This window comes from Triticum urartu, chromosome 5 (genome assembly GCF_003073215.2).
Source record: "Triticum urartu cultivar G1812 chromosome 5, Tu2.1, whole genome shotgun sequence".
Lineage (NCBI taxonomy): Eukaryota > Viridiplantae > Streptophyta > Magnoliopsida > Poales > Poaceae > Triticum > Triticum urartu.
In genome coordinates, this window is record NC_053026.1 from 644,031,128 (window position 1) to 644,048,803 (window position 17,676).

A 17,676-nucleotide genomic window follows, 5' to 3' on the forward strand; every position below is an offset into this window, starting at 1 on the left:
AGCTTTATTTGTTATCACTTCGTGAAAAAGTGCATTCTGTATGCAATGTGAATGAACATGTTTCTGCGTTGAATAAAGAAAGAGAACATTCGACTCATCGAAATTATGGCATTGTCGCTTGGGCCATATTTCGAAGGGGAGAATAGAAAGATTGGTCAAAAGTGAAATTGTTCCTCCGTTAGAATTCTCAGACTTAGAACAATGCATAGATTGCATTAAAGGAAAGTACGTAAAACAAATCAAGAAAGGTGCAATCCATAGCACAGGCACACTAGAAATCATTCACACTGATATTTGTGGACCATTTCTGGTGAAAAGTGTGGATGGATATGAGTCGTTCTTAACATTCACAGATGACTACTCTCGCTATGGATATATTTATCCAATCAAAGAAAGATCAGAAGCGTTGGATAAATTTAAAATATTCAAAGCTGAAGTTGAAAATTAGCATGATAGAAGAATAAAGATAGTAAGGTCCGACCGTGGGGGAGAGTACTACGGTCGGCACACTCCATATGGCCAAGTCCCTGGACCTTTTGCGAAGTTCTTGTAGGAGGCTGGCATAGTAGCCCAGTATTCAATGCCGGGCGAGCCTCGGCAAAATGGGGTAGCTGAAAGGTGCAACCGTACACTTATGGATATGGTGCGCAGCATGATGAGTTATTCCAACTTGCCATTGGGATTATGGATGGAGGCGCTTAAAACCGCCATTCACATTCTCAATAGAGTACCAAGCAAGTCGGTGCCCAAAACACCGTACGAGCTATGGACAGGAAGGGTGCCTTCCCTACAACACTTCAGGGTGTGAGGGTGCCCTACTGAGGCCAAAATGTTTAATCCAAACATTGCAAAGTTAGATCCTAAAATAGTGAGTTGCCACTTCATTGGCTATCCAGACAGATCAAAGGGTTTTTGTTTCTACTGCCCAGACAGATATACAAAGTTTGTAGAAACGAGACATGTTGTCTTCTTAGAGGACGAAATGATGAGTGGGAGCTTGGTAGCTCGGAAAATTGATCTTGAGGAGAAGAGGGTGCATGCATCTAATCCGATGATTCAGGAGCCATTTTTCTCACTACCAGTTGCAACTCCACCCATGACAACTATGGGAGTAGACCCGAAACCTGTCCGTCAGGAGCCGATTGAACCTGTTGTTGAGCATGAAAGGGAGGTGCAACAGCAAATTTTAGAAGAAGTGCCAGAAGTTGAGGCACAGAATGTGCCAGAAACTGAGGCCCTTAGAAGGTCTACAAGACCAAGAAAGTCAGCTATTTCTGCTGACTTTAAAGTTTATAACACAGAAATGATTCATATGGAAAAAGATCCCACCTCATATGAAGAAGCCATGAGAAGCTCTCATTCATCGAAGTGGATGAAGGCAATGGAAGACGAGATGAAATCGATGAGTTCCAAAGATGTTTGGGACTTAGAGGAAATTCCTAAAGGAGCCAAAACAGTAGGCTGTAAATGGGTCTACAAAATTAAGTATGACTCTAAAGGGAATATAGAAAAATATAAAGCACGACTCGTGGCAAAAGGATTTACACAAAGAGAAGGGATAGGTTACAATGAGACATTTTCTCCAGTCTCATGTAAGGATTCCTTCAGAATCATAATGGCATTAGTTGCTCATTTTGATTTAGAGTTACATCAAATGGATGTTAAGATGGCATTTCTGAATGGTGATTTAAAAGAAAAGGTCTACATGAAACAACCCAAGGGTTTTATCATGGAAGGCAAGGAAAATATGGGATGCCGCCTGAAGAAATCCATTTATGGATTAAGACAAGCCTCTCGGCAGTGGTATCTAAAGTTTAATCAAACGATTAAAAGTTTTGGATTTAAAGAAAACATTGAGGATAATTGCATTTATGCAAAGTTTTAAAATGGGAAATATATTTTCCTAATCTTGTATGTGGATGATATCCTGCTTGCTACTAGTGATGTTAGTCTACTACAAGAAACAAAGAAATACTTATCCTCAAATTTTGACATAACAGATCTTGGTGAAGCATCATATGTTTTGGGCATAGAAATTCACTGAGATAGGAACAATGGAGTCTTAGGACTATCGCAGAAAGCATATTTAGAAAAGGTTCTTAAAAGGTATAATATGCATGCGAGTAAAGCCACACCTGCTCCTATAGTCAAGGGCGATAATTTTGGGAAATTCCAATGTCCCAAGAACCAGTACGAGATCGATCAAATGAAAGCAGTACCATATGCTTCGGCAGTTGGCAGCTTACAGTATGCACAAGTGTGCACTCGCCCTGACTTAGCTTTTATCACCGGGGTACTCGGTAGATATCAAGAGAATCCAGGCATGGAGCACTAGAAGATGGTAAAGAAAGCATTGCGTTATGCACAAGGCACGAAGGACTACATGCTAATATACAGGAGAAGTGATTCCCTAGAGATAAAAGGGTATTCAGACGCAGATTTTGCGGGGGACAGAGATGATAGAAAATCCACGTCAGGATACGTCTTCACTCTCGCTGGGGGAGCTATTTCGTGGAAAAGCTCCAAACAGTCGATAGTTGCATCATCCACGATGTATGCAGAATTCATAGCATGCTTCGAAGCCACGGGGCAGGCGATATGGCTAAAGAAATTTGTACCCGACTTGAAAGTGGTAGATTGTATTCACAAACCACTAAAGATGTACTGCGACAACCAACCCGCAGTATTTTACGCTCACAACAACAAGTCGAGTAATGCTGCCAAAACAATAGAGATAAGGTATTATGTTGTGAAAGATAAAATCCAGGATCAAACTATAAGTCTCGAGCATATAAGGACAAAGCATATGCTTGCGGATCCGCTAACGAAAGTCTTACCACCCAATGTGTTCAAGGAACACTTAGCCGGCATGGGTTTAAGGGAAAGCCTTATAATTCCTGGATAGGCCCAAAAGGAACAGAATTTATTTCTGAACAAAACGTATGTTGTAGTTGTATGATTCTATCGGCAATTAAGTTGTGACGATGAAACATGCTCTATGTACCAATATGTGATGAAACAGATAAATTAGAAAGTATAAGGTTAAAAGTAAAGCTGAGATCAAGGGGGAGAATGTTAGGTTGATCTCCACCGCATGGGCCCAACGGCCCACCGGGCCCTTAGATCCGCGCCCTGATCGGGGGCGCTCAACCCACTATGGTTGATGGGCCCCTGTGACCCACGCTATATTAATAGAGGTGGGGGCCGGGGCACGCGATACGAGGTTCACCGCTGTCACAAAACCCACCGATATTCCCTACCGATCTAGGGTTAGCGCGGTGCTCACGGGAAGTTCCACCACTGCCGCCATCCACTCTCTGCCATCACCGGCCACCGTCACCATGGCCGGCACCGGGAGTTCCTCGTCTGGACAAGCAGAAGGTAGGTTTACCGGATGATCTAGCCTACCCTGATCCAAAGAATCTATCACTCAAATCTTACCTCCAAGTACCTTTTTTTCTTGGAGATTTTCGCTCTAGTTCTATGGGCTGTTTGGAACACCAGTAATGACGTCATGCAGGCGAAAGTATAAGGAGGAGCTTCACTGGCTTACTTTCATTTCAAGGCAAAAAAAGAAGAGATATGCACAGTTTGACTTGAGGCCCTTTCTAGGCACTCCTGGTGCCTTCTCTGTTTTAGATGTATAGCATGTTCTTTTTTTGTTCTGTTTAGTTTCTTCTGTACATTACTTATTTGAAAATTTATAAAAAATCACTGGTGGAAGAAGTTACTAATTCCCTCGTAAATCGTAATAAAATCGAGCCAATACCCTTGCAAATATTTCGTTGCATGCATCAACCTGATTTGCAGATCCCCGGAACATATACTCTGCATTGTAAATTATGAATATCCAACCTTTTGAAAACAAAACAAAAATTTTGAATATTTCATTCCATGAATCAACTCATGATTCTCGAATTAAGACACATCTGTACACATCTTCTAAGTTGTAACTTGTAAGGTTCTATGGAGAGGACTCCGCTGCAATTTGTGGGCGATGAGAAGGGCCTCATTAGTTCGACTCTATCATGTGTCCTGACTCCTGAGTCGTGGCACACACATGCAATTGTTTTTGAAAAACATAACCGTATCCCAGTGTCCCTCTTGCTCTCCTCATCTTTTAGTGTTTTTTTATTTGATGTTCTGATCTGAGGAAACTGATAGGTTCCTATTTCCAGAACTTTGCTTGCTTTCAATTTTCCAAACAGAAGAGAACTATTCAGATCAATTAAGATTTAAAGAGTGCAGCGTGACTGTGTGAGCTGCTGCTACCCAACCCAAGTGATCACTCGTCCCAAGCCACTCACTCACTCACTATGGGCGTTTCCAGCTTTGGCAACAAGATAGGATAGCTCACAGGAGCATGAACCACGGGGCCATGGGAGGGCGCTGCTTCCTGAACCTCCTCCCCTACTCCACGACCCCCTGCAAAGACGGCGTCGGCATCGGCACGCCTGGTTCGTCGTCATGGCGCCACTCCGTCCACCACCACCACCGCACCAGTAAGGTCGTCGCCGGGAGGAGAAGCGCCGCGGCGAGTGTCTCCTGCTCCGCCGCATCCGCGCAGGCGCCGCCGTCGCAGAGCACAATCAAGGTACTGCTACCACATGTCATGGAATTGATTAAGGGGGTCATTAAGCTGCTTGGAATGTCATGTCTGACGCCCTGCTGTTCCCCTGGCGACGTACGTTGGGAATTGATTCAGGTGGTCATCGTCGGCGCCACTAAGGAGATGGGGAGGGCGGCGATCGCGGCGGTGAGCAGGGCGAGGGGGATGGAGCTCGCGGGCGCCATTGACACCCAGTGCATCGGGATGGATGCAGGAGAGGTGCGTGCTTGCTTGCTCACCACTCGTTCCCGTGTGCTCTGCCTCTGTTTTTTGCTCTGTTTCAGTTTGTGAGTGCTTCGTGTTGTTTCTTCAGTTAAGTGGCATGGACGAAGCCCTGGAGATCCCGGTGCTCAATGATCTCACCATGGTTCTCGGCTCCATAGCACAGGTATCGATTAGCATCTTCACCTGTGGAATGTTGACTCATCATGTGCTTCCTTTTCGGGTGCGCGTTTCGCTGACCGCAGGCAGATTCTGCTCTTTTCAGACAAGAGCAACTGGTGTGGTTGTTGACTTCAGTGAACCTTCATCCGTCTATGACAATGTCAAGCAGGTACATTATCCAATGTCAAGAATATACGAGCTGCATCCGCATTCATCCAGAATTGCAAATGCAGATTCAGGGAGTAGCAAACCGAAACTAATAATATCATCTCAAGAACGCATTTCAGAAACCGGGACGATGATCGCACTTCAGAACTAGTAAATTCATACGTTGTTCAGTTACTTTGTAGTACTGTAAGGAAGATACACAATAAGATCTATATTTATCGAATTTAAATTAGATTGCAGAACATAGTGGATGCTTAGATTGTTCAGGTTAATGAATCTTAGATGGATGCCTCAGACTATGTAACATCTCCATCAGCACTTGAGATGTGAAACCTAATACACTACTGACCACCCAAAAATGGTTTACACGCAGGCAGCAGCATTTGGCTTAAGCAGTGTCGTATACGTTCCGAAAATCGAGATGGATACAGTAACTGAGCTGTCAGCATTCTGCGACAAGGCAAGCATGGTAAGGCTACTACTGCTCGATCGTTTCTAAAATCCATCATGATCAGAATATTCAAACATGCAACCTTATGTTGAGTCCATGATCAGGGTTGCTTGGTCGCACCAACGCTGTCGATTGGCTCGGTACTCCTTCAACAAGCTGCAATCCAGGCCTCATTCCACTACAACAACGTCGAGATAGTGGAATCAAGACCTAACCCATCGGTATGAAGCACTCCCAACAAGTTAACCCTCTGCATTCAGTATGATATATGGATGTCTTCCAATCATTTGCATCACAGAACATTAGGTGCAGCTAATATTTTACCGCCTTGCAATCACAAGCAAGAGGGGAAAAGCCCAAGGAAAACGTTTACAGTACCCATCGGGAAAATAAATAATTTTGTGTAGATGTGCTATTAGCAATGTGCAGATTGCTAGACTGATGTTTGGCACTGACAGGACTTGCCATCGCCAGATGCAATACAGATTGCGAACAACATATCTGATCTTGGTCAGATATACAACAGACAAGATATGGATTCCGATAATCCAGTAAGTGCTACACAAACATTCGAAAATTTTCCTTTCGGCGTAAATTTTTAGAAGTAACATTGGCAGGAGCACTGATATGTCACTTTATTCCAAATTATAAACTTGAAAACTGCAAATGATATGTTCCACAAACTAACTGGCTAGTGTTGAAAAGGCGAGAGGTCAGGTACTTGGAGAAGATGGGGTGCGTGTGCACAGCATGGTTCTTCCAGGGCTTGCTTCGAGCACGTCGGTCGTTTTGTCTGGCCCCGGAGAGGTACATAAGCCCAAATAATACTTTTGACTGAACTTTGGATGAACTGACTACAGTACCATTATTTTCAGGTTTACACCTTGAAGCATGATGTTACAGACGTCCAGAGCCTAATGCCAGGACTAATTCTGGCAATACGGAAGGTGATACGCCTGAAGGTAACTGGCACTGCACTTTTCATGTGGTGTACTTGAGACAATGTCTTATTCACTGAAAAGATCACATCTTATTGCAGAACTTGATTTATGGTCTGGAGAAGTTCTTGTAGGAAATGATCAACTCACATTCACATATCATGAGGACTAGGGGTCATTTTTTCGAGGAAGAGAACTACAGTTTTTGATCTTCCAGCTGTTCACCATAAGAGATAAATAGGATTAAATCAATTCCTTGGCTCATAATCAGATAAGTGCCAACGACAAGGCGGATCCGAGACCTAAGAACACGATGCAGAGTTTCGAAAAGAATGGCTCCATGCATAAGATGACACTTCTGATAAGAGCTCTAGACAATAAGCAAGCTGATGACAAGCCCTCATGTGTATATCTGGTGGCTTACTATACTGTTAGAGGCTTTTTCAGAAGCATACTCATAGAGATAAATGATACCAGTCACGCTATGATGCGGGTCCTTTCCAGTGTACCAACTTTTTTTTGGAACTCTAGTGCACCCTTTTAACTTGGTTTCGTCTACAACTCTGAAAGCACTACAGGATTGCTAGACAGAAATCACTGCCGACAGGGCATGAAGAAATCACACAGGAGCCTTGTAACTACAAACATCAGTCCAAATATTCATAGCAGCATCAACAGTGCAGGATATATCCTCAGCGCAGATGAGAATCCCAGGACAATCCATGCACAAATTCGACATATTTACCGCCGATGCCAAAGAAAAGCCATACAACCTCTCAGCATTGTATATTCAGCAATACACAGGCCAAAAAAAAAGCTAATGGAAAATTATCACAAAAGAATGTCACGGCAGCATAACATGGTTCATCTTGAACCATCTAGTTTTCAAGGTACACGCCAATCATAGCAAGGTAGATTTTTTTAACTAAAAAACCCAACATTGCAGATTAAAGTGTCAAACTGACAGGATTAAATGTCTTGAAAGACACTAATATAACTTTTAAAAGATGAAACCATAGCCAACAGATAAACTATCATGTGGGTACTAGTGTTCAAGCCATGATCTTCGCAGACCTCATGTAAAGACTGTCCACAACCTTCCCAACGTTTGAAATAGTTTCGAGTGTGGCAGGGAAGATGGCCTCTGTTTTCATCTCCTCAAAGATAATGAGGCAACCAGCACCTTGATCTAGAGTACCAGCAAATTTCTTGTCAAGGATCATTTGTGACAGCTTCTTCTCCACATGGTCAACTGGCAATTCAATCATCTGAGCAACATGCTCAATCTCTACCCTCGAGTAGGGCTCAATCAACCTGCAGAGGTTCTGCTCCAGAAGGGTATCATACAGAGATGAAAGATGCCTGTGGACAATAGGGTCCTCCTCAAGCTGGGCTTTGTAATCACGAAGGGCAGTTTCAAAGTACTTGAGAGATCTCTTAGAGTAGGCATCCGCTACGGCTTTCATAGCATCAACATCAGGACCCACATACTTCAGGCTGGCCTTAGATGAGATTATTCCAGCAACATCGTCAGCATGGTTGACCATTATCTTGCACAAGAGCATGTACTTCAAGCTGAAGATAGCTCTTGGGTCGTCCAGTGCGTTGAAAGCCTCGAATGCTTCAAAGAAGTAGCTGTAAGCAGTTTTGTAGTCCTTCTCTTCCGCATGAAGGATTCCACTCTGCAGATCAATAGTGCCCTGCTGAGCTGGTGGAACATAAATGGCATTCGCCGCTGTTCTTGCAGCGGTCAGTGAAGCTTTGGCCTTAGGCAGGTTTCTCAGAGAGAAGTGGAGTTTGCTTTCCAAAAGGTCAATGTCCACAAGAAGCAACTTGTCATCAAGTCTCCTGACTTCCTTGATAAGTCCAGTAAGGAGGGTCAGGGCTTCAGTGTACTCTTGATTCTCCAAAAGAAGGGCCGCTAACCTTGCCTCCACACGCTGCCTGAGGAACGTACGTTTCTCTGCACGCGTCCATTCCACCATCTCCTTGCAGAGCGAGATCTGAAGATCAGATGTTCCAGGAATCTTGGCGACGGCATCAATGATTCCACGGACAATTTTTGCAGTCTTGGCCTTGGGAATCAGTGAGAAAAATGGCCTCAGCTGGGTCAAGAGATTACGCAGATCCTCAGCACGGTTCTCTTTAGTGAGGTAGTTTGTAAGGTTGGTAATCGCAAGCTCTTTTATTCTCAGTGCATCTGCAGATGAAGACGGGTCTTGGATCACACGGTAAAGGATTGAAATTGACTCTGAAGCATCCTTAGCCTCCTGAGCTTTTTCAATTGACTCAGTAGTAGCAGGAAGGTACGATGACTCCATTGCAGAAGACATGATCCCACCCTAAACTGCGAACAAAAAACAAATGCCAAGTTACGAAGCGTTACAGAATATCAAAGTAACACACGCCAATACATGGTGCTAAGTGAACTCATGAATTTTCTCCACGGCGCCTCCAATTAACAGATGAAGAACACAAGGGTGTGCATGAAACCACAACCACTAGAGATGCCGTTTACTTTAGCAACACTAACCAAGTTAGTTCTAACTTCCAATTACACTATCTGGAGTAGCTGACCACGACAAATGAACCCAACATATACCATGACATGCCAGGAAACACACACGTCGTACAAAAATCTTCAGTACAAAGTGGCTACTAGTGTCCTGAGTCATCGTTGATGATATAAGCATTATTATTCAGATTTACAGGACAACACCTAGAGTGCTATAAGTGCGTCTCAACAGCGTCCCAGCACCATACTGTACAAGGAATCATCCGGGGTGCTAAGTTGGCATAAATCAAAACAGATATGGTGTTCAATTCAGCTAGACGTATCAGTTTCTCTGAACATGAACTAAATCGGTGAAACGCTGTGCTACACCGGTGTCCAACAAATCGGCAGTAGAATCGACAATTGCCCTTCGCCAGGCTAGGCCGCAACAAGAGCTCCTGAAGCCTAATTGCCATGACCAGAAGAACCCTAGCCCCGGGATAAACTGCCAGAAGGGCATGGGGGAAACCGCGCTGCCCTCAGCAAGATCCAGTTCTCTCTACGCTGACAAACTCGACAGGCTTCCAGAACGCGCTAGCTCGACCCAGCAGCGGGTTTTCGCGGAGCACCAACGTCGGCAGATCGGTTGCCGTCGGGACCGCCCCATCGGCGGATCTAGATGGCCGCGCGCATCCTAAAATCGGGGAGGCACCAGCGGGGCTTAGCTAATCGGCGGACGGCAGGGGGGCCGTACCTGAAAGGCCGGCGGAGGCGCGACGAGAGGGAGGACGGGGACGGCGACGGCGGCGGCGCGAGAGGGTTTCAGACCTGAGGGGTGGGGGTGACCGGTGAGGAACCGAAGGAGTCGGGAAGAGTCGGGAGAGGAAGAAGAGAAGGAAAGGTTCGGCGGCGCCGCGGCGGCCGAGAGAACGTTCTGTTAGATGGATTTATTTTTATTTTTTGAACTTTGTATAAATGAATTTTGAATATGAATCTAGGGCACATATAAATTGCAAGGTTTAAAATTAACAGTTTTGCTCTGGTATACACACTAAAAATTTACATGAGTCTTAAAGTTTGGTTACTTAAAAAGGCTATCGCCATATCAGCCTGCAAATCGGAGGACACGCGGGCGTGAAGCGAAGCGGAGGGTTCAGACTTGAGAAGTTGAGAGCAGGGGTGGGGGTGACCAGTGAGGAACCGAAGGAGTCGGAGGAAAAGCCGGGAGAGGAAGAAGAGAAGGAAAGGTTTGGCGGCAGCGGAGAGAACGTCCTGTATAGGTGAATTTTTTTTTTGAACTTTGTATACATGGATTTTGAATATGAATCTAGGGCACATATAAATTGCAATGTTTTAAATTGACAGTTTTGCTCTGATACACCCACTAAAAATTTACATGAATCTTAAAGTTCGGTTATTTTAAAAGTCTCATCATCATATTAACCTGCAGATCAAACATATTGAATAGATTGATTTTGGATATAAAAGACTATATTAAATTAAACCAAACTAGAGCCTTCAGACTCTGTGTTTAGCTTATGTAGGCGTGAAGAGGAACTTGGGTCATCTTTCTTAAAAAAAATCTATGTGAAAGCACTGAGAAGTTCTTAAGAAAAGATTTTCTATTCATGCTAGATGAGAATTAGCAAAGTCTCATATACATTCAGTTAATCAAATAAAAAAATACACACGAATCTTCACTTGAAATCAAGTAGTGCACGAGTCAGATGATACTTTTTTTTGCAAGGGTAAAAGAGATTTATTCTAAGACCACAAGGTTACAATCAAGAGGCAAAAGTTCCTTCACACAAGGTGGACCTCTACCTAGCCATACGGCAGTAGTGTTCTCCGTACGACTATACAAAGTCAATCGATCTGCTACCCTATTTTGTTCATGTTTAACTTTCAAAGGAATAAACTCTCGTTCACCCATAAGATGCTGAATCTCAGCTACCAAGTGTCCATAAGCGGAATACAGAAGGCTATCCCCCTTCATTCCCATCAGTGCTTCCGATGAGTCGGATTGGACAATGACAGGCTCCTCACTATGTTGAATAGACAGGGTCATTCCTTGCATTAGAGCATGTAGTTCGGCTTCCAGGGCGTCATTGCAGTTAAATATGCATCGATAACCTGCAAAAATAACATTGCGATCAGATGATACTTAGTTATGTGTATAGTGATGTCAGCTCTTCTAGATAAGAGTTGGCCACGCCCATAAAAGAATTGACGTGTGGATTTAGCACTTACAATGTAAGAGTGTATAGTGATGTTACGCCTTTACATGTGGCACCATCACACTATCGGATTTAATAAAAAAAATGAAAACACGTTTTTCTTTTGTTACAACGGCGATACAATGTGTACAAATCTAAACACAAGAAATCAAACTCAAACTCGATCTATAGTTGTAAGGAACAAAAATGAATCATCTTGTGAATAGTAGCTGAGTTCCCTATTAACAAAAGATCTTTTCATGAGGTATCGTTCACAATAGAATTCATCTTTTTTGTTTGTTCATGTGAAAGTTGAGCATATATTTGAAATGTTATGGTACGATATAATCATCATATCGATGTTGCCAAATTTTAGTGTTAGTTTTTAGCTGTCACAAATTCAACTAGTTTGGGAAGCGTCATGGTTGCGAGAGAAAAAACCAAAGGATATCACTCCCCTCATCTTCGCGGCCTCCAAGCGCAAGAGGTGGACGTTGCGGGATGCCATGCGTGACAACGCTTGGGTGCACCTTCCATGGCACTCTATGTGGACCATATAGCTAAGTTCATGGACTTTTGGGTTTTCCTTGAGCAACTTCAACTCCACACATATATACAAGGTGCCATCTCTTAGAAGTTTGAGGTGAATAGAGAGCACACAACAACTTTTAGCTTACAAGATCCAATTCTCGGGTTCCACGTCGACCACCATGAGCGAAACCGTTTGGAAGGTCTGGGGCTTCCCAAGGTCAAATTCTTCTTGTGGTTGGCATTCAAAACAAGATTTGGACGACATATAGATTAGAAAAGAGGGGATGGACAAATTATGGCTTTTGTGCCCTTTACAAGATGGCCAACAAGACCACCCCCCCCCCCCCATCTGTTCTAAAATGTCGGTTCACTTTCGGCATTTGGAGAATGGTCAAGGATTGGCTCGGATTAGGGGCTCTAGAAATGAATCGATGAGTGGTCGGTTGCATTGCCAAGAGTTGGTGGACCATCGTGTCTGAGACCCAATACCGCAAACCGGATGGCCATGGCTTCTCTCACTATGATTGTCTATTGAGTCATTTGCAACGAGAGACGGGCTGGAGTTTTCACGAAGAAAGGGACAGAACCTTTCTACGTTCTTATGCATATTCAGGATGAGGCCAAGCTTTGGGCACCACAGGGGCTAGATACTTGAGCACCATCATGCCGCGAGAGTAATCCCTATAAGTATGTAATCTTTTTCTGGTTAATGAATGAGGCAGGCCTTTTGTCTCTGTTAAGAAACAACAATTTCAATTAGTGCTAGCACTAGATATTTCCTTCGTCATGAGAGGTTGGTCAAGGAGGATTAAGTATAAGCGTGCAATTATACCATGTTAACTTGGTCGACGACTGCCACCGGCAACCACCCAGCTAGTTCGCCGGAGTAACAGGTTCCATCGCCCTTGCCTTGTCCATCACACGGATGCAGCATCATGGACGAAACAACAAACCAAGAACACAGAACGGACCACAGCATATCAGCACTCCCAAGATTAACCAAAGTCGCAAACCATGACTTCAAACTCTTTAAACCCTGTCTGTACCCACTCACGACCACAACAAGTTCACAACAGCTGTCTGTATACTCTCAACTATACACCCCAGGCTAGTTCATACAAGGGTTCACAGGTCCACTAGTTCACAACAACAAACGAACGGTCTCTCTCACTCTCTTTGCATCAGCCGCGGCAACCCCAGCCAGCAATGGAGTGCCTAGGCGAAGGGGTCGTTGTCCGACACGCCGCCGCCGTCCGCATCATCATCTTCGTCCATGGCCTGTAGACCATCTTCATCTTGCAGCACATCGTCCTGCAGTTGCAGCACACCGTCCTGCAGTAAATACAGGAGCTGTGCATCCACCTGCAGCTGCTGCATGAGGTTCGCATCTCCCTGCATTGCTTGGATTTCTTGCAGCAGCGCCGCTCCATGCGGGAAGTGCGGCGCATCTCCTTGCGCGTCTTGCGCGGGGTGCGCGGCCCCCTCGTGGAGCACGTTCATGAGGGCGGTGGCCAGATGCCCCGTCTCCCTGTAGCTGGCCAGAGCGTCCTTCCACTCCTGCGAGTCACTAGCGCTGTCCTGCATCACTTCCTCCACGCTGAGGTTCTTGGCCTCTGGCAGGTGCTTGAGGATGGAGTAGCCAGCCGAGTCGTTGATGTCGACCATGAACACTGGTGAGAGCGAACGCCCGACCACTTGAGCATGGCAGACGCTGTGAACAGGTAAAATGGAGATAGGTCAGTAAGCAGTTGTGGATGTACATACTACATACCGAAGAAAATGTTACAAGAACATACATATATATTTAGAGCAAACTCTACTTCAGGGTGTCAGGATAGCATGTCATAAGATATACACCATTGGGAATTTGCATGTGTTTATGTTCAGGCAACAAATGCTGCACAAGCTCCACAAAAAGTTTATATGCGGAAAAGAACCAAGTGCAAGGACAAACTGCATGGTAATCATCATTTAGCAAAAATAAGGCTGCGAGGTGCACAATTTCATTGTTTAAGGTGGCACTGAACAACAATAAGTCTGACATTCTTGGTTGGCAGCCAAAATTTGGCTGGCCAATGTTTGGACAAGCCAAAACTTGCCTTGACCCAGCCTGACAGTACTGGAATTACATCTAATCTCCAAATTTGAATAACCATGCCATATTCTTTGCATAATATCATTTTCAACTTACCATATGTAATACCTATCATCTGTTGCTTGTTTCTGCACTCTTCCCAGCAGCTCAATCTTTACTACACCACCAATGCACAGGGCTGGGTGCGGGAGTTTAAACGTCTGCAGTTTATTTTCCTGTAAAACCAAATTAGATGGCATCAGTAAGTTCATTGCAACATCAATACAGCATGTTGATTTACTTTTTCAATACAATATCCCTGATAGCATAACGCAAAAAATGCATCCAGCTGGGGAAAAAAAACCATGCTTGATATTGGGTACCAGGCCGGTCCTTAACTGGTTTTACATTAGGGATTAAAATGTGTCTAGATACATACGAATCAAGAAAAAGCTAAAAGGTCTTATATTAGGGAACAGAGGGAGTACATATTTTTCGATAAAGGACACTTTTATTATCTCAAATGTAGCATCCAAAGCACTATGAGTTAGCTTGGATTCTACATATAATTGACCCTTCCTAATTCTGCCAATTCCTATTATGGTCTGGAAGGTGCAACTGCTGCGCTCTGCAGTTACCATGTCTGAACTGAACTAATCAGCAGATCCTTTGCTTTAGTACAGTAATCTCTCCTCCTTGCCTTCTTCCTCAATCTGCTTGCCCCAATATAGCTTGCAAGACGGTTACATGAATGATCTCTCAAGCAATAATAAATTCAATTGAAATTGTGAAACAAAACCATTTTCAAAATTGGGCTCTGAGACCATACACATTTTGCTATTTACACCAGGATGCAGGTTGTAGCTTTCTCGGTTTCACAGTACTTGGCATTTTTAACAATGTGTGTCTATTTAGCCATTTAGGCAATCTTTTTTGAGAGCTTCATGCCCCTCATGATTGTGTGGTTGGTGTAGGTTAAAAAATGTTAATGTGATTGGGTTGATGTGAAGCTACAGAAATATTGAGGGAAAGTGTGCAGGCGCAAAATGCGAAAGTAGTTCATCATTTGTTTTTGGTAAGATATGACCAGTATTTATGAAATGAAGTCAATAATATCTTCCACTTAAAGAAATTGATCGTGGCCGCGGAATGGCTATAAATAGTTTAATAATAGAATTCGTCAATTTGCTAATCTGTAGATAGGTCAACAAGAGAGAAGGTACAAAATCACCTGTAACATAAGGAACTCAGGCGAGGTGTAAGTCCAGATGTAGTTTTCATCAGCAATTACTGCTTGGTTATCATCATCATCTGTGATAAATGACTCTGATGGACGAGGAAGTTTGCAATGGCCCATCCGGAACCGCACCATCTTTGAAGAGTATATAGGATGCCCAATCTGAAAGAAAGCTGGCAATTTGAAACAAAAAGCAATGTAATCAATCATCCGACAAGATAAATATAACCAAGGGAGAAAATTTACAATATCATATGTTTAACAAAATACATTACTTTGCAAATTGCTCAACCACCTGGGAGTATTAACCAAATATAGCCTTCAATTTACGTGGCGTTATGGACCTCCTTCTTTTAACCTAATTTAGCTCTACCTAAGACTATAATAGGTAAACCACTTAGTCACCGATCCACGTAATGTCATTGGGTAGATTGGTCTGGCTAGCTAAGAAGTTTTCTACACTTAAATATACTGTTCCATTTATAGGCAGATCTGAAAACTGTATATCCCTGGTTTGGCCACCCCATAATTTCCATGAAACTAGATCCGTCGACTTTCAGAATCCTATTGACATCAATGCCTATATTCCTTATCATTCTCTGCCAATTGCCTAATTATCCTCACCAGATCCTGTAGCTGCGCCAACTTGCGGAACAAGATTGCTAGTCTTTTCTAAAATCCCCTTTACACGTGTCGTTTTGGATGTAGAGTTATGCAAAGTTTCAAACCTAAAATTTCACGCCTTCGATAACGGCACGGACTCATTTGTCGGCAAGTGTCGACCTAGATGACCCGTTGGATCGATTTGTTCTTTACGAAACAACCATCAACGGGTTATTTATTGCCAACGACAAATCGTTCAGATTCGCGGTCGGAAAGAATCCGACACAACGAAACAGTCCGATTCAGTGTCGGAAAGAACCCGACACAACGAAATGGTCGGATTCAAGGTCCGAAAGAATCCAACACAACGAAACGGTCCGATTCACTGTCGGAAAGAACCCGTCACAACGAAATGGTCGGATCCACGGTCCGAAAGAATCCGACACAACAAACAGTCTGATTCACTGTCGGAAAGAACCCGGCACGACGAAATGGTCCGATTCACTGCCGGAAAGCATCCGACAGCATAAGCACACACAGAAATGAAATGACTGATGCCGCAATATTAACCTGACGGCGAATTTCAGATGTCAGTCACCTTATGTAGTACTCCCTCTGTAAACTAATATAAGAGCGTTTAGATTACTAAAGTAGTGATCTAAATGCTCTTATATTAGTTTACGGAGGGAGTAGTTGTTTATATATAAGAAGAGAAGAGACTACCTTTGAAGGGCTGTATCCTGATCTCATCGACGACGCAGATGTCGGAGACGAGCCTGTAGGTGAGCGTCTCGGGGACGTCGGGGTCGTCCTGTCCGGCGCTGGACCAGTAGGAGAAGCGGTTGTTGACGCGGTCCTGCGGCTCGAGGGTGTTGTCGATGGTCTCGTCGGGGAAGTTGTCGGTGCTGGAGGCGCCGACGCAGTGCAGGATGCAGACGACGGGGGGGCTGGCGGCGACGAGCGCGCCGTAGAGGTGGGAGTAGATCCTGTGCTCGTTGGCCTCGGCGCCGCCGCCGCCGCCGATGGGCCCGGGGGCGGGGGCGGGGTCGGGCGATCTGCGCACCTCCACCGCGGCCGTGAGGACGGCCAGCTCCGGGAACTTGCGGACGCACACCTTCTTGAGGAAGCCGTTCCCCTCGACTGCGCGCAGGAGGAAGAAGAAAGGGCGAGGTTTTCATCTATCCATCCATCCATTTCTAGCAAGGGAAGTATGTATGTACGGCGAGAGTGCGGGGAGGGGCGGGGAGGGAAAGGAAACGAACCGAATCTGCGCCAGGGGCGGGAGACGGTGGCGGCGCGGGCGAGGTCGGCGGGGTCTTGGAGGCGGGCGAAGACGCAGGCGGAGAGGTCCGGGCCGACGAGGTCGAGGAAGCCGGCGGGGTCGCCCTGCTGCGGCTTGGACATGGCCATGGTGGTGGTGGTGCCGCCGCCCGACGACGGCGAGCGGGATGAACGGAGAGACGGAAACCGGCGGGGCGCGTCCGACCTCCCTCCCTCCCCCTTTGCGTTTGCTTCCGTCCGTTGCTCGCTCGCCTCGCCTGTGTGTCTGCGGAGGGGGAGGGGCAGGCGGCCGCTGGTTTTTTTTGGTGGTTTTGCGGGGGAGGGAGGGCGAGGGCCCCGCGCCTTTTGCTGCGGCGCGTCGCGTGTGCGTGTGTGTCGTGTCCGGCTGCGCCCGCCGGTCCGCACGCCACGTGTACGCCGAATTGGCGGGCGGTCCCGGGCACGGCGCCGCGCCCGCGATGTGCTCGTGCCTGTCCGTCCGCCGGGTCCGCGCCCCGTCTCCGCCTCCTTTGCCGTTTCCGTTCGGCCCGGGCAGCCCGCGCCGCGCCCTTGGCGTGCGTGTATCTATCCGTCTCTCCGCGCGCTCGGTGGGGGAAAGATGCCGCCGCTCGCGCATTTTCGCCACGGCCCAGTTCCGTTCCACACTCGTATTTTTCTAAATTTATTTCAGGATTTTCGATGATGCGTGTA

The 17,676-nt window shown here is 45.4% G+C and overlaps 3 protein-coding genes across 4 annotated transcripts; 1 reads left to right on the forward strand and 2 right to left on the reverse strand.

Annotated features, from left to right (window-relative positions):
- Positions 1-4,262: 4,262 nt before the first annotated feature.
- On the forward strand, positions 4,263-7,111 carry LOC125511549 (dihydrodipicolinate reductase-like protein CRR1, chloroplastic). 2 transcript variants are annotated; one of them, XM_048676951.1, is made up of 10 exons: positions 4,265-4,594; positions 4,706-4,828; positions 4,923-4,997; positions 5,097-5,162; positions 5,535-5,630; positions 5,717-5,833; positions 6,071-6,163; positions 6,318-6,419; positions 6,488-6,574; positions 6,652-7,111. In XM_048676951.1, the coding sequence occupies exons 1-10, from the start codon at positions 4,364-4,366 to the stop codon at positions 6,682-6,684; spliced, it is 1,023 nt and encodes a 340-aa protein (XP_048532908.1). In that variant the 5' UTR covers positions 4,265-4,363; the 3' UTR covers positions 6,685-7,111. The 2 variants fall into 2 exon arrangements, with proteins under 2 accessions (XP_048532907.1, XP_048532908.1); XM_048676950.1 differs by having other exon boundaries at positions 4,263-4,594; positions 4,923-5,162.
- A 251-nt stretch (positions 7,112-7,362) lies between these two features.
- LOC125511548 (26S proteasome non-ATPase regulatory subunit 11 homolog) lies at positions 7,363-9,972 on the reverse strand. Its single transcript, XM_048676949.1, has 2 exons — positions 9,799-9,972; positions 7,363-8,897 (listed from the first exon to the last, which is right to left on the reverse strand). The coding sequence occupies exon 2, from the start codon at positions 8,881-8,883 to the stop codon at positions 7,603-7,605; it is 1,281 nt and encodes a 426-aa protein (XP_048532906.1). The 5' UTR covers positions 8,884-8,897; positions 9,799-9,972; the 3' UTR covers positions 7,363-7,602.
- A 2,814-nt stretch (positions 9,973-12,786) lies between these two features.
- LOC125511550 (F-box protein At4g00755-like) lies at positions 12,787-17,306 on the reverse strand. Its single transcript, XM_048676952.1, has 5 exons — positions 16,968-17,306; positions 16,429-16,845; positions 15,097-15,275; positions 13,983-14,101; positions 12,787-13,502 (listed from the first exon to the last, which is right to left on the reverse strand). The coding sequence occupies exons 1-5, from the start codon at positions 17,113-17,115 to the stop codon at positions 13,007-13,009; spliced, it is 1,359 nt and encodes a 452-aa protein (XP_048532909.1). The 5' UTR covers positions 17,116-17,306; the 3' UTR covers positions 12,787-13,006.
- Positions 17,307-17,676: the final 370 nt, after the last annotated feature.